The following is a 16,807-nucleotide window of genomic DNA, read 5'->3' as shown; positions in this document are numbered from 1 at the left end:
ATCACTGTTGTTGTTTCTAACATATCTTTGTCTTTTGCTTGAACTATTCAAGACGTTTGTCCCCTCATTCCCAGGATTAAACTGCTATTGTCTCCCTACCCTTCTGTAATGTGTTCATCTCCTTCAAAGGCAATTCAAATTATTGACAGAAAAATCATTTTAGTTATTCTGCTGTTTCCTATTTGGAAGATAAATTCTTCAATTAAAGTTAAGGATTAACAAAGCCCTAGGTGATTAGCTCCCAACATTTCCAAAGGGGACTTAGCTCTTCTCAGTTGGTAATTCTTACAGATGATGGCTAAAGGTATGCACAATGAAAGGGTCAAATTGAGGTTCTCTGAACCTCTGCTCTCTATTTCTGTTAATGGCCTTCCTGGTGTTAGAGATTTGTTTAATGATCAATAGTGGTTTCTCTTCCTACCACTGAGTGTTTCAGAAAGTAGCATAACCAAGTCAATGTTTAACTGGATTCTTTGGGTCTGAAATGGCCAAGTAGGAGTTGAAGGGAAGTCTCCATAGAAACCAACCTCCCAGGAAGTGGCCAAAGGATTAGTGTGAAGTGAAATAAAGCCACACAGATGTCACGAAGGGAGGAAATACTTTGGAGCTGGGCTAACTTCAGAAGTTCCTTGATTAAAATAAGCCACTTTAAAGGCCCCAAACCACCAACCTCATGGTTTTATGGAGTGTCTTTAATGTGAAATGGGCCTGAGTCACTCTAAGCCTCACCCAAGGGTGACCAAGGTAGTACCTTTGCAAAACAAAGAGGAAGAGACTCCCTTGGCTGGCCCTGTGGACTTTGCATTCACTCAGAATCTGGAAGAAAACAGTTTATATTCATTTGCAAGACTGCAGGACCGGAATAAAGCTTTAGAAGGGCAGTTGCCGCCTCTACGAGAGACCTGGTATGGAAGATATTCTGAAGGTAAATGTAAAACCCAGCAAGAAATTTGTGGAGAGCTACTGATAGATTAACCTGTCTACCTCTATAATCTATGAAGTTTCTTAATTGTTGAAATATAAAAGAACATTTGTCAACAGGAGGTAATGTTTGTCTATTTTAAGTATTCTGGGCACGTTAGAATAGCTGTGTGAACTGGGAACTAAGGGCTTTCCATCATTCCACACGAGAAGGAAATAATCATTTTGTGTCAGCTTGGTTTATAGTCCTTTTGATATTTATACCTAGCTTTGCCAGGCAATTAAAATTCTTTTCCAATAGACCTTAGATGTGACAAATACTGTTTCATTCCACTTAAATGAGATGACTATGAGTCAAATTTATAGTCAGAAAGTACAATGGTAGATGCTAGGGGCCAGGGGGCAGAGAAGGTAATGGCACCCCACTCCAGTACTCTTGCCTGGAAAATCCCATGGACGGAGGAGCCTGGTGGGCTGCAGTCCATGGGGTCGCTAGGAGTCGGACACAACTGAGCAATTTCACTTTCACTTTTCACTTTCACGCATTGGAGAAGGAAATGGCAACCCACTCCAGTGTTCTTGCCTGGAGAATCCCAGGGACAGGGGAGCCTGGTGGGTTGCTGTCTATGGGGTCGCACAGAGTCGGACACGACTGAAGCGACTTAGCAGCAGCAGGGGCCAGGAGGAGAGGTGGGAATGGGGAATTAGTGTTTAATGGGTCAGAGTTTCAGTCTAGGAAAGTGAAAAGTTTGGGAGATGGATGATGGTGAGAGTTGCACAACAATGTGAATGTACTGATCTGCATAAATATGGTTTGTATAAATATAGTTAAATATGACTAAAAGAGTATGTTTTATATTATGTGACTTTTACCACAATAAAAAAATTAAACCAGTTCCACAGATAAAAATGTGATTATGATAATCATGCATTTCAGTTGGATTTTAAATGTAAATCAATCTCTCCAGTACCATTTCATGCATCAGGCTTTGTTGTTTTGAAAGCAGTACTATAGAAGTGAATCCATTCTGATGTGCAATTGGAAACCACTTCAATCTGAACTCATTTATTGCAGTACAGATGAATGGATGGGGCACCCTCTCCCCAACCCCTGATTCTTCATGATCATCTGCAGAACTAAGAGAATTTTTCCCATTATGATGGGAAGATCCAAGCCAGAAAGGGCTATAAATTCTCCTGTGGCATTTTACAAGATATAAAATATTTTATGACAATCATGATGATACTTAAACAGATGATACTTAGACATTCTAACCTGGGAAGAGATACATGCATATATACATATGTATATGTGATATATATACACACATACACACATATGTACATTATTTTTTTTCTTTTCTTCACATTCTGTATTATTAACACAAGTAAGTTGCTAGTATTGGCCAGGATATATATATTCTGTGTGTGTGTATATATATACGCATTCCTTTTCAGTACCTAGTAAGTCTTAGATCTAGACCGAGTACTAGTACTAGGTAGGTATCTAGACCTAGTACCTAGATCTAGAATGATCTTCATGGCTACTTTCTATAGAACTGATAACCTTTGACTGGTTCTATATAGCCTTTTGTTGTTGTTTGACTTTCTAAGCATGTTAGTAGGAATATTCTTCTTAGACTCATTGAATAATTCATTTTTTATCTAAACCTTCCATCTAGAGTTTTAAGATTTTGATAACCAAAGGGTAAAAGCTGATTCTAATGTGCTAGAGTCTAACTTGGAAATATTCTTATTTTTGAAATCGCAAAATCACATTAATAATAAATAACAATGGGATGGCAAGCATTCTGAACACTATTTCAAGAGACCCACATTGTAACCCCAGCTTCACCAAATACCAAATAGTATGACTTTAGGCAAGTTGCTTCATTAATTTTCTTCACCTGTAAATCAAAGGTAAAAGTAACACATGCCTATACTACTTCAGGAGAAGCAAATTAAATAATAGGGTGATATTACCCAAATCATAGCATAAAAATAAGGTGTAGTCACATTGCTGAAATATATTTTGCTGAAAATATTTACATTTTAAAATCCAACATGTTTTGGGTCTTGCTTGATATCCTGGTATTCTTGAAAGAAAAGAAGGTCATAGAGATATTCTTCAGGTGATCATTCAAATGTTTTAAGGATAGAAACACATAATTACCCAGGAATTTTTCCATTTAAAATGCAAAGTGGGACTACAGGATAGTCTGCACAACAATCTCAACATCAGAATGCATCCAGATTGTTATGAGGAAAGGACAAGGAGGTCATTCACGTAGCATTGGTTATGGTAGTAGTCCCAAGGGCCCAGGCTAATCAAACTGAAAAATGAAATCCACATGGATCTGTTGAGCTTCTCTGTTTCCTAATGAGCTTCTCTGGTTCATTAACACTGTAGCCCTGGGTTATTTCATCAAGAAGAATATTGATATATTGTATTAGAGAGGCAACTTGTGGGAATTTATTTCCCTACTTGCAGTGGGAGAGTGGATTATTTAATTGGGAACATTCAATGATAAGCATTGCATATTCCTATTACACACTCAAGTTCCATTTCTTTATCACCTCTCTAATACCTATCCATCTATTAATCTATTATACCTGAAAAGAGAACTTATTTTCACTTCTTAAAGTTATGGTTTTTTTCTGATTTCTATTTATTTGGGAGGGATTTCATAAAATTAAAACAAATCAATGTTTCTATTTTCCATGTCTGAATAACATTTCTAGTCAATACATTGTTAAATGTGCAATTATTCCTTTAAATATTAATCGGGGAGGAAATGAGGAAAGCAGAAATTAAATCCTGAGTCTAGGCTAATATTCTATCATTTGCCATTATGTGGGCCCCTGCTTTGTATTTTTCGTCTTCACATTCAGCCTATTGGTTAGATATACAGAACTAAAGATACAAAATGGCGTTAACAAAGTCTAATAACTAATGATGAATTTAATGTCATAGGAAATCGCTTTTAATGGTTTGTTTTTGTTTCTCTCCAACCCTTCAAGGGCCGAGGGCCATGTATTTTGACTTCCCACTGGAACAGCAAGAAACAAGTATTATTAAAAGGCATCCACCCCGAAGACTTCAAGTAAGATGCATTTAAAAGGCTTCATAAGGAATTTCTTGGATTTAATGGTAATATCCCTTTTTAACTATAATCATATAAGAGGGATATTGACAATGACTAAGCTAATGAGAATGATGGTGTTATTAAAGAGAATGCTGTCAATGTAAACCATATTTCTTTAGGATTTCCTTTTGTAATGATTTCACGTTTAAGACCACCACCAATGGAAGCAGGTATAGTACCAAAGATATAGGTATGAAGGGACACAAAGGATCTGAATCTTGCACTGATCAATTGAATGACTGTGGGGCAATCATGGTAACATATAACAGTAACAACTACTATAACTAATTACCACCTATACAAGTCTGTTACACTCTAAGCAACAATGATCTTGTCATTCATTTAATTTTCATACCCCTCAATGAGAAAGGAAGGATTATCCTTGTTTTATACATGTGCTTCAGAGAGTTAAGTAACTTGCCCAAGGACAGCAGGGGCCACATATCAACCAGGCCTCCAAAGCCTGTGCTCTTAACCATTGGCATAGATGATCTCTACAGTCCTTCTATCCCTAACCTTTCATCATTCGAAATGTTTAGTTAACGAAATTGAGAACACTGAATTTAAGGCTTCCTAGGTGGAGAAGGCAATGGCACCCCACTCCAGTACTTTTGCCTGGAAAATCCCATGGACAGAGAAGCCTCGTAGGCTGCAGTCCATGGGGTCGCAAAGAGCTGGACACGATTGAGTGATTTCACTTTCACTTTTCACTTTCATGCACTGGAGAAGGAAATGGCAACCCACTCCAGCGTTCTTGCCTGGAGAATCCCAAGGATGGCGGAGGCTGTGGGCTGCCATTTATGGGGTCACGCAGAGTTGGATACAACTGTAGCAACTTAGCAGCAGCAGCAGGTGGCACTAGCAGTAAAGAACCCGCCTGCCAGTGCAGGAGATGTAAGAGACAAAGGTTAGATCCCTGGGTCCAAAAGATGCCCTGGGGGAGGGCATGGCAACCCACTCCAGTATTCCTGCCTGGAGAATCCCATGGACAGAGGAAGCTGGCGGATTTTAGTCCATAGGGTCACAAAGAGTCAGACAAGACTGAAGCGACTTTAACACACTGATTTCAAGGCAGCAAAGCAGGAGTTTTAAATGCATCACCCCTTCCACTGCAGGGTCACAGGTTTGAACCATTTTTTTTTTTTTTTTAAAGAAAAAAAAAAAAAAAAAGAAATGCATCACCTTAATAAATATTTAATGAATTCCCTGTAGAGACCTATAAATTTTAAGACCCCTCATCCTAGAAAGGGAAAGAGATCCATCTGAATGGGTCCTCTGAAGTGAGCATCAGCTAAAAGGAGGGTTTGGAGCTCTCTTGTGAACAGGATCTATCACTGATATTTGAAAAATGGAATTGGAATCAAACCCCACCTGCTACACAACTCAGTCAGGGGTATCTGAGCTCATTTGTTGGGGATTATTTCTATTTAAGTTGGTTTTTATTTACCTGTCTTCTCCAGAAGCTCACAATCATTATTTGAGTGATTATAGCTTTTGGTTACCAAAAAAGGAGGATCTTTTCCCAAAATATTAGAAACCTAAAAATATTGTTTAGTCAATGGAAAATAAAGTGCAATTCTATCAAGTTGATATATAATTTTTAACATTTTGAGCCTATCTCTACCTAAAGTGCTAATTTTAAAACTTACATTTTGTTTCTAAATCATTATAAATCAAAGGCTTCCTTTCAAAGAAGCTCGTATTATATGTTCCTGTGAAGCCTCTAAGCTGAATAACTCAAAAGGAAGATTATTACTATAAACAGTGAAAAACATTTGTGTAGGAGTTTATAGTCCACAGAGTCCTTTTTTATATCTATCAACCATAAATAAGCTAAAGGCAGGCTTTGACTTTTTCAAGTCAATCAAACTCAAAAAGAAATTTGGTATTTCAGAGTCAAAGACTGCCTCCCCACATCCCAACCAACCACCTTAAAAATGAAGAATCAAAATGAATTATTTGAGCATACAAACTACATTCAGTCTTATATCTTAAGTCACTAACACAGTATGTATCCCTTGAAAGTTTATGAATAAATGAATTAATGGACAGATGAATGAATGAAACCCATTATCCTGGTGAGACTTCCCAGGTGGCTTTAGTGGTGAAGAACCTGCCTGTGAATGCAGGAGACAGAGATGCAGGTTCGACCCTGGGTCGGCAAGATGCCCTGGAGATGGAAATGGCAACCCACTCCAGTAGTCTTGTCTGGAGAGCCCCAGGGACAGTCTACAGTTCATGGGGTTGCAAAGAGTCAGATATAACTGAAGTGAATTAGCACACACAGCACATCCCTACTTGGAAAAAAAAAAAGTGACCTCCCTACAATTTCATATCTGTAGCATCACTGTACTGGAAGTCAAATGGACTAGCCAAAGCAACCAATGTGATAATTTATAATGATATAGGAGTTTTTTTTTAATGAACTCAAAAGTTGGGAGGCACCTAGACTTCAGGGAAGAGCTATGTCTTAGAACCTGAAAGGCAGAAGAACTCGCTTTCTGTGCATCCGCTTTCTCTCTCCTTTCTGGTTGACTTTCTCTAGTCCTCAAGACTATTTGGTGAAATTTGGCCACATTGAATTTGCATCTCATAATTCTAGTCAAACAGACAAACTTGTCTAGCCCTCTTGGCTCTAATTCCAAATTCCTGGGAGATTTTTAAAATAGTATTGGCTCAGCTTTCCTCGTGATTCTAGCTCTGTTCCAATGAGCTATGACCAAAGAATATGCTCATACAGTAGAAGTGTGAGCAGGGGAGCCTCCCTTCCTCCCACCAATTACCACTCCATGTAGATTATAGAGGCAGCTCCCAGAGAAGAGGGAAATCACTGGGAACTTGGCAGACACTCCCAAAGATATCAACTATAATTATCTTCACAAATGAGGCTCAGCACATTTTCCACCACAAATGGATTTTTGAGAGAATAATAAATGCTAGGTTCCCATGACATGCTAATTAATAGCCTAATCCCTGCCAAAGAAAATTATAAAAGTATTTTTAATTATTAAACCAAATCTAATTGCAACCTAAATAATTTGAGTTTCATATTTGGCACACTCCACTTCCTGAACATCTAATAACTCCTCAAGTAAAGAGCAGGTCTTGAACTAAGGTTCTCTAGCTCGGAGATGCTGAGATCTGAGAAGCTCTGCCAGGGAGCCCTGACTCAAATGTATCTGCCCCATGTTGAAGAGGTGATCATCACTAACCTTTCTGAGAGATTCACCTTCTCATCCAACCATCTCGGGTCCAGCCTAAGGTGGAAATAGTCTTCCACCCCTACCCCATATAGAGTTTCCTCAAATGATCTCCTTGGATGACTCCTTCATGTCCAATAAAGTTTAGCTGCTCAGTCATGGCCAACTCTTTTTGACTCATGGACTGTGGCCAGCCAGGCTCCTCTGTCCATAGAATTCTCCAGGCAAGAATACTGGAGTGGTTGCCATTCCCTTCTCCAGGAGATTTTCTTGACTCTGGGATCAAACCTAGATCTCCTGCATAGCAGGCAGATTCTCAAAGATTTGCTTAAATCTCACTTTTCCTTTAAGGCTTACATGACAACCTATTGACAACTGCAGCTCTTACTCTTGACACTCCTGATTCCCTTGACTCTTCACTGTTTTTTTCTCTGGAGCACTTATTTCCATCTAACACACTAAGCAATTTGCTTACATATTAGGTTCATTGTGTGTTTTTTCCACCACCTCCCAACCCCTCAAATTCCACCCCAGTGCTAGAGTATAATCTTCACAGAGGCAGGGAATTTTGTCTGCTGTCTTCGCTACACATCTAAGTGCATAGAGCAGTAGCTAGCACATAAATGGTGATTTATAAGTATGCATTAATCAATGTTGAAAGAATGAATGGAGAGGAGAGAAAGATGAGCATCAACCTGGATAATTCATTACACTGTTTGAGGTCTTAGACAATTTGTCACAAACTTATTCTCTCTCAACGTTTCTAATCCTTTGCCCATTTTCTATAGTCTCTTTCTTTGATGGGTGAGAGTTCCTTGTATGCTTTAGATCCAGCCCTTTGTTACTTATGTGTGTTGCAAGTATCTTCTGTCTATGGTTTGCCTTTTCATTTTGTGTGCATGTGTGTGCTTGTGTGTACACAAAGAGTTTGATGTTGTCACATTTCTCAATCTTTATCTCTGTTTTCTATCTCATATTTTGTCAAAGAAATTTTTAAATTCCCCAAGTTCATAAGGATATTTTTATTTCCAAAATTTATAATCTTTAACTTTTCACATTTAGGTCCTAATCCATCTATTTAAGATGGATTAAATTAATTAATCCATTAAATTCAGGTGTGAAGTTGGAATCTGATCTTATGTTTTTTTCCATTTGATGAGTCTCTTGTCCCAGAACTGCTTATGGAATCATCCTTTGTGACCATTGATTTGAAATGTTACTTCTGTCATATATCTGACACCCATAGCTCAGTGAGTCTGTTTCTGAGTCCTCTCTTCTGTTGAACTGGCCTATTTATGTATCCACAGGAATTCTTTTCTATGTACCTTTAAGCTCAGTCTTAATATCTAGGATGGCAAGTTCCTTTGCCTTTTTCTTCTTCAGAATTGTCTTTGCGATTTATGGTCCTTTGCTCTTCCATGTAAAGTTTGGTTCTTCCTGTCAAGTTCCACAAAAAACCTTTTCAGCATTCTGATTGGAATGCATCCATGGAATAATGTGGGGGAAATTAACCACATTTACAATATCGTTTTTTAAACCATGAACTTGGTATAAATAATTAACTCAAATTTTCTTTTAGGTCTTTCAATAATATTTCATTTCTCTACAGGGGCCTTGTGTGATGTATTCTTAGGTTTGTTTCGCTACGTCTGTATCAGGGTTCAACCAGAGAAACAGAATCTATAAAAGGAGGTATATATCAAAAGACTTATTACAAGTTACATGATGGTTACATGATTTGGAGGATAATTGACAAGGCAAGGTTAAATCATAGGACAGGCTATCAGAAAGGGTAGATTGGAACTGCAGGGCATCAGCTGAAGCTGCTAACCACAAGTAGAATTTCCTCTTCTTCAGGAAAACCTCAGCTTTGCTCTTAAGGCCTTCCAATTGATTGAATCAGGCCCACCCAGATTATCTAAAATAATCTTCCAAGGTTGTGTGGTAGTTTAGTCACTAAGTCATGTCCAACTCTTGTGACCCCATGGACTGTAACCCACCAGTCTCCTCTGTCCATGGGGTTCTCCAGGCTAGAGTACTGGAGTGGGTTGCCATTTCCTCTCCAGGGGATCTTCCTGACCCAGAGATTGAGCCCCAGTCTCCTGCACTGCAGGCAGTTTTTTAACTGAGCTACCAGGGAAGCCCCTTAATCTTTTTTACTTAAAGTCAACTGATTACTGACTTTAATTGAATCTGCAAAAGAATTTCACAGGAGCTCCTAGATTACTGTTTGAATAACTGTACACTGTAACCTAACCAAGCTGACACATACAACTACAACTGGCCATCAAAATATCTCATTTGGTTTTTCTATCCTACTATGAATGAGGTATTTTTCCCATTTAATTTTCTAAAAGATTATTGGTGAATAAGAAAGCTAATCATGTTTATATATTAAATTTTGAGTTCCACAACTTGATGGAAATACCTTGGTAATTCTAAATGTCTATAGATTCTTTCTGATTTTCTACATAGACAATATGTTCTATAAACAAGAATAATTTTTTCTATTTCTCCCCAATTGTGCCTCATACAGATTTTCTTGACTTTTGCAATGAATAAAACTTCCCTTGCAATGCTGAACCCAAGCAGTAATAATGGACATACCTTGCCTTATCCATGTCATTAATGAGACTGATTCTAAAACTAAATACATTTGCAATAGAATTTTGATAGGTGCTTGTCAGAGTCCCCAAAGGATAAAGATAGTATGTTCAAATTAGGGTAAGTCAGGGAAGTTTTCTTTACAAGTAATAGGGTTTCCCCAGTGGCTCAGCAGTAAAGAGTCCACTTGCAATGCAGAAGATTCATAAGAAGTGGATTTGATTCCGGGGTCAAGAAGATCCCCTGGAGGAAGAAATGGCAACCCACTATAGTATTCTTGCCTGAAAAGTCCCATTGACAGAGGAACCTGTTAGGCCACAGTCCATGGGGTTGCAAAGAGCTGGACATGACTGAGTGACTGAGCACTCAAAAAAACAGCATGGATAAGGGGTGTTGGAGAAGACTCTTGAGAGTCCCTTGGACTGCAAGGAGATCCAACCAGTCCATCCTAAAGGAGATCAGTCCTGGGTGTTCACTGGAAGGACTGATGTTGAAGCTGAAACTCCAATACTTTGGCCACCTGATGTGAAAAGCTGACTCACTGGAAAAGACCCTGTTGCTGGGAAAGATTAAAGGCAGGAGGAGAAGGGGACGACGGAGGATGAGATGGTTGGATGGCATCACTGACTCAATGGACATGAGTTTGGGTAAACTCCAGGAGTTGGTGATGGACATGGAGGTCCATGGGGTCTCAAAGAGTCGGACATGACTGAGCGACTGAACTGAAGGGGAACCAGAGAGGGTATTGCAATAGCCACTAGTGGCAGCTGAGAAGTGGCTATATTTAGCACAAAGGACTTCTAGAACCTAGAAAGGGAGAGTGAGGTAGAGGAAGCTGCTTTGAGAGGAGGGTGGGACACGGCCAAGCCAATATGACTGCAGGGAGGGAGACAGAGGAAGAAATATCCTGACTCCATTCTCTTTCTTCTCTCAGATGTCCTACCAGGGTTCTTTAGTAGCTGACCCAACTGGAAGCCAGAAAGCAGGAGAAACTGCTTACTCTCTTACAGCCAGAGAACAGAGTAATGTGATAAGTGGATCTGAAGAAATAAATAGAAGCTATCTGGCACAATGCTTTTTACTAAATTACCAACATTTCTCTCATTTATCTTATTCCTAGTATGCTGCAAGTTTTTCCCAGGGCTGAGTGTTAAATTTTACTGATGTTTTTATTAAATAATTATTAAATAACCTATTAAAATGATCCTATGGATTTTCTTTTTAACCAGTTGATCTAATATATTACACTAATAGATTTTATGATGTGAACCATGCTTGCCTTCCTGATATAAACCCTACTTGGTCATGAGATATATATACACACACAGAAATACACTGCTGAATTTTATGTGCTTAGGGTTTTTATATATATTTTCATAAGTGGAATTGTCCTATAATTTCTTTATATATTTTTCCAGTTTTTTTCCCCTCGAGGTTATACTAGTTTTATAAAGTGAATTGATTACTTTTCCCTCTTTTCTGTTCTCTAAAACATTTGATTTAACATAGTTCTTATCTATTCCTTAAAAATTTAATAAAATGGGCCTGGTGTAAAATAGATAGCTAGTATTGTATATAGCACATGGAGCTCAGCTCGATGCTCTGTGAAGACCTAGAGGTAGGGTGGGAAATGGGGGTGGAAAGCCAAGAGTATGGGGATCAGATCAGATGCTCAGTCGTGTCCGATTCTTTGCGACCCCATGAATCGCAGCACGCCAGGCCTGATTCAGGCTTCCCTGGTGGCTTAGTGGTGAAGAATTTGCCTGCCAATGCAGGAGACGTGGGTTCGATCCCTGGAATGAGAAGATCCCCTGGCAGAGGAAATGGCAACCCACTCCAATATTCTTGTCTGGGAAATCTCACGGACAGAGGAGCCTGGCAGGCTACAGTCCATGGGATGGCAAAGAGTCAGACACGACTGAGCGACTAAGCACATATGCATGCAAAACTGATTCACTGTTGTACAGCAGAAATTAAAACAATGTTGTATAGCATCTATACTCCAATAAAAACAAAAAACAGAACTGTGAAACCATCTTTGATCACTTGGAATTTGGTGGAGAAAGAAAGTGAAGTTGTTCAGTCGTGTCCGACTCTTTGCGACCCCATGGACTGTAGCCTACCAGGCTCCTCAGTCCATGGGATTTTCCAGGCAAGAATACTGGAGTGGGTTGACATTTCCTTCTCCAGGGCATCTTCCCCACCCAGGGATTGAAACCAGGTCGCCCGCATTGTAGGCAGACGCTTTACTGTCTGAGCCACCAGGGAAGTCTAGTAACTTAATTAGTAAAAGAATGGTTCTTAGTTGATTTGTTATCTTATTTCTTCCTGATTTAACTTTTTAAATTTATATTTCCCAGAAAACTATCCATTTTTCTAAGCTTTTGAATTTATTGTTGTAAAGAATAAAGTCTCAGCTTCTTTATATTCAACTTTTTGATAACACCTGTAAAACAAATCTGGCTTACACTTTGATACAGCCCTTAGACTGGGTAAAGAGGTGAGTACAGCTCAGTCCCTGAGTTTAAACCATGAGCCTGGCTTTACGTTTCCTCCTTATATGAAGCATTTTTTAGGTCTCTTTAGCCTATGGAAATAACTAACAGCCAACAGGAGCCCTAAATGGCTTACGAATTAGCTTCCCCCAAGTTTTCTGTTCTGCTTTCTGATCTAAAGAGGTATTATCTTATATTAAAGCCTGACCACATCTTTTTGGTTTATGTTTTATTTTTCATTGCCAGATATTTGAATCAAAGAATGTTACTGAAATGTGAACTCATTGCAAAGCCTTGACCAGAAATTCCGCCTTGGCCTGATGATTTCTTGCTCCTTTGGACAACTTTACCTTTCTCCTAGAAACTTAAAGAACACATTCTTAAGTCTTGATACCAAACACACTTTATAGTTTCTTCCAGTTGATCCTGCCACCTTTATCTTCGTGCTAGTAAGCAGAAGCAATCATCTCAGGTTGGAACTTGTCAGCAAGCTCTGTGACTTATGCTTGATGTAATCTCCTTTCCTGAATCTCCTTGCTGACATTCCACCACTTATTATCCTGACCATTTGTTTTATTTGAGAAGCTGAATAATCCATAAATCTTTAGACATATCATTTTTTATATCATGAATTTTAAAAAGGCATCATTCTACCAATTCATCAGTAATTCCTCCCATTGTGTTTTCTCTGAAGATGATAAAGTGAAGCTTTATCTTGCTTTCCAGGCAAGGAAAAAGAACATTGATATGAACCCAGAATTCTGAAGGAATTTCATTTGACCAGTTTGTTGGGAGAAGCTAGCTTTCCAACACTTTTTTTTCTGCAGTGCTTCTCAGGCTAAGAGCAGATGATTTAACTGAGGGATCCTATTTGCAATGTTAGCTGCTGCCATCTAGTGCCCTTTGTGGAGAAATGGCATTCTTTAGGTTCTTTTCAAGGCCACAAAGTAATTGCCTAGGAGGAGTACTTAAAAGATTACGGCTACTACAGAGCCCCGGTTCGAGTTTCCTGAGCCATACAGCAAGTTTCCATTGGCTATCTATTTTACATATGGTAACATAAGTTTCCATGTTACTCTTTCCATACATCTCACCCTCTGCTCCCCTCTCCCCATGTCCATAAGTCTATTCTCTATTTCTGTTTCTCCACTGCTGCCCTGAAAATAAATTCTTCAGTACCATTTTTCTAGATTTCATCTATATGCATTAGAATATGGTATTTATCACTCTGACTCACTTCACTCTGATAGGTTCTAGGTTCATCCACCTCATTAGAACTGACTTGAACACATTCCTTTTTATGGCTGAGTAATATTCCATTGTGTATATGTACCACAACTTCTTTATCCATTCATCTGTCAGTGGACATCTAGGTTGCTTCCATGTTCTAGCTATTGTGAACAGTGCTGCAGTGAACAATGGGATACATGTGTCTTTTTCAATTTTGGTTTCCTCAGGATATATGCCTAGGAGTGGGATTGCTGGGTCATATGGTGGTTTTATTCCTAGTTCTTTAAGGAATCTCCTTGCCATCTTCCACAGCAGCTGTATCAATTTACACTCCCACCAATGCAAGAGCGTTCCCTTTTCTCCACACATTTATTGTTTGTAGACTTTTGGATTGGGATGGGGAGGGAGATGGTAAGGAGGTTCAAAAGGGAGGGGATATATGTATATATATATGTGTGTGTATACATATATCCCTACATGTGTGTGTATACATATATCCCTATGGCTGATTCATGTTGAGGTTTGACAGAAAACAAAATTCTGTAAAGCAATTATTCTTCAGTAAAAAACAATTTTTTAAAAAAATTGGAAAGTAAAAAAAATATATAGAACTACTACTCAACCATTATCACAGCTGTGGATCCAAAGAAAATGAGGCTGAAATCAGAAAAGTTTACAGAGTATATGATTCCAACTAAATGTAAAACTGTGCAGACAACAAAAATATTTGTGGTTGCCAGGGGGTTCAGGGGAGAAAGGAATGGATGGGCAGAGCACAGAGGGTTTTGGGGGATAGTGAAATTACTCTCTATATGATGCTATAATGGATACATGTCATGATACACTTATCCAAACCCAGAGAATGTACATCAAGAGTAAGCCCTAAAGTAAATCACGGACTTTGAGTAATAATGATTGCCCATATAGGCTCACTGATGTAGCACTCTGGGGAGAGACGTCGATAGTACTAAGGTTGTATGTGTTTGGAGACAAGAGTATGGGAACTCTGTACTTTCTGCTCAATTTTGTTATGAACCTATATCTCTCTAAAACATAAATTCTATTAATTAAATATATACATGTAAATAATATATAAAATACATAATATATATACAAATATGTAAAATACATACACATTTGTATCAATATATAAAAATATTATATATACAAATATATAAAATACATATATATACACTGTATCAATATATGTATTATATGTGTGTGTTTTACATATATGTATATAATTGTATATTTCATTGTATATATGTATCATATCTTGTATATATGTATCATATCTTCTTTATCCATTCCTCTGTTGATGGACATTTAGGTTGCTTCTCTGTCCTAGTTCTTGTAAATAGTGCTGCAATTAATACTGGATTGCATGTATCTTTTTGAATTATTGTTTTCTCTGGGTATCAGAGAAAACCATGCTCTTGCTATATGCCCAGAGAAAACACATACACATATATATATGCATATGTATACATATGTATATGCTGCTGCTAAGTCACTTCAGTCGTGTTCAACTCTGTGCGACCCCATAGATGGCAGCCCACCAGGCTCCCCCGTCCCTGGGATTCTCCAGGCAAGAATACTGGAGTGGGTTGCCATTTCCTTCTCCAATGCATGAAAATGAAAAGTGAAAGTGAAATCGCTCAGTCGTGTCCGACCCTCAGAGACCCCCAGCCTTCCAGGCTCCTCTGTCCATGGGATTTTCCAGGCAAGAGTACTGGAGTGGGGCGCCAACATACGTATATAAAGAGTTACAAATACTTTACATCCTCAGGGAGACCTGTCAGTTCTCTACTACGGCATCAGTGACCTAGGACAAGGAAAATTCTATTTCTAGGCATGCTGAGTATCTGTGAGCACCCTCAAGATAATAAACTGTTTCTTTCAGAGCACGATTTGGACCTTATATATATATATATATATATATGTATGTATGTCCCTTCCTGCCAGGACATATCCCAGACTGATTGAATCTCAATCCCCAATGAATAGCCTAGCAATTTTACTTTGATTCCAGGAGATTCTGATAAACCAGGTTTGGAAGCAAGTCTGAAGAAAGTAACATAGGATTTAGCAGTGAACACACCTGAGTTTGAATCCCAGAATCACCACTTTCTAGCTCTGCAAAATTGCACAAGTCATTGACCTCTGTGAAATAGGGAGTAACTGTAATTATCCACAGGGTTCCCATGAGGATTGAATGACACTGTGAGCGTGGCATGATGGACAGCAGTGGCTGCAGACATAGGGGCCTAATCACCAGAAAGAATCCAATCTTGAACCAAGTCCAGGGATGGCACACTTTCTTTGTGCCCACCCCAACCCCAGAATCCCCCCTCAGTCATTGCTGAGTCTTCCTCCCATAGGTGCTTCGGTATCCCCTCCCTTGGGGTCCCTCCCCCCTCCTTTTCTTCTCCATCCTCAGTCCTTCAGGGCTCTGACTTGATTGACAGCAGGTTTCATTTACCCTGCATCTTCATGTTCTGCAGAGATGAGAGCCAAGACAATAAACAAACCTCTTTCTAATTAATACTGATTACCTCTCATTATCTCCTTGCTAAATTAATATTTTTTTAAAAATCCACTTCTTCACTGAAGTGAGAATGAGACAGAGAACTACTTCCTTCCACAAATGTAAATGGCCTGGAACTTTTAAAAAATTTTTTAGCATGTGAGATCTTGAGTTCTTCCCCCTTTGTCTCTCCTCCCTGTCTCCACATCCTTTGCTCCTTTTCCCTTCCCTGTCAGGTCAGCTTTGGGCTGCTCTACCAGAAAGGTCTGTGGTAGAGAGTGGTACAGGCCCAAGTCGCGCTCTCCATTATGGGTGCTCAACAGCCATTTCCCATGGTCTGTCCCTCTCTTTTCACCCTGGTCACCTTGAAAACCAAACCAGCTTTCAGACCTACCCCTTGATAACAGAACCAATTAGATTACAATGGAAAATCCTTTCCAAATATATTAGGATTTGCCTATAGAGTTGGACGAAGGCAGCAGTGGTGCTCACGCTGTTTTGTTGATTTATTTGGCTACACCAGGTCTTAGTTACAGCATGAGAACTTTTGGATCCAGTTCCCTGACCAGGGATTGAACCCCGGCCCTCTGCATTAGAAGCATGGCGTCTTAGCCAATGTCCTCATCACACTGTTTTCTGTGGCATGGTGTCCTGGTTTTCCTCCTGCTTCCCAGCTGTCATTCC

General features: G+C 39.1%; 1 protein-coding gene across 3 annotated transcripts in view; it reads left to right on the top strand.

Moving 5' to 3' along the window:
• Window positions 1-511: 511 nt before the first annotated feature.
• Window positions 512-16,807, top strand: part of CCDC198 (coiled-coil domain containing 198) — a 31,449-nt gene continuing 15,153 nt past the window's right edge. Inside the window, exons 1-2 of one of the 3 annotated variants that reach the window (XM_019968975.2) lie at window positions 512-925; window positions 3,943-4,025. In XM_019968975.2, coding sequence (XP_019824534.2) covers window positions 703-925; window positions 3,943-4,025 — 306 coding nt within the window. In that variant the 5' untranslated portion in view covers window positions 512-702. Of the gene's footprint in view, window positions 926-3,942; window positions 4,073-16,807 lie in introns of all 3 variants that reach the window. The other 2 variants (XM_019968974.2, XM_070797651.1) reach the window with 2 other exon arrangements.

The sequence above is a fragment of the Bos indicus genome, chromosome 10 (genome assembly GCF_029378745.1).
Source record: "Bos indicus isolate NIAB-ARS_2022 breed Sahiwal x Tharparkar chromosome 10, NIAB-ARS_B.indTharparkar_mat_pri_1.0, whole genome shotgun sequence".
NCBI lineage: Eukaryota > Metazoa > Chordata > Mammalia > Artiodactyla > Bovidae > Bos > Bos indicus.
The sequence above is the reverse complement of the archived record's forward strand: the minus strand, read 5'-3'. Positions and strand labels throughout refer to the sequence as shown.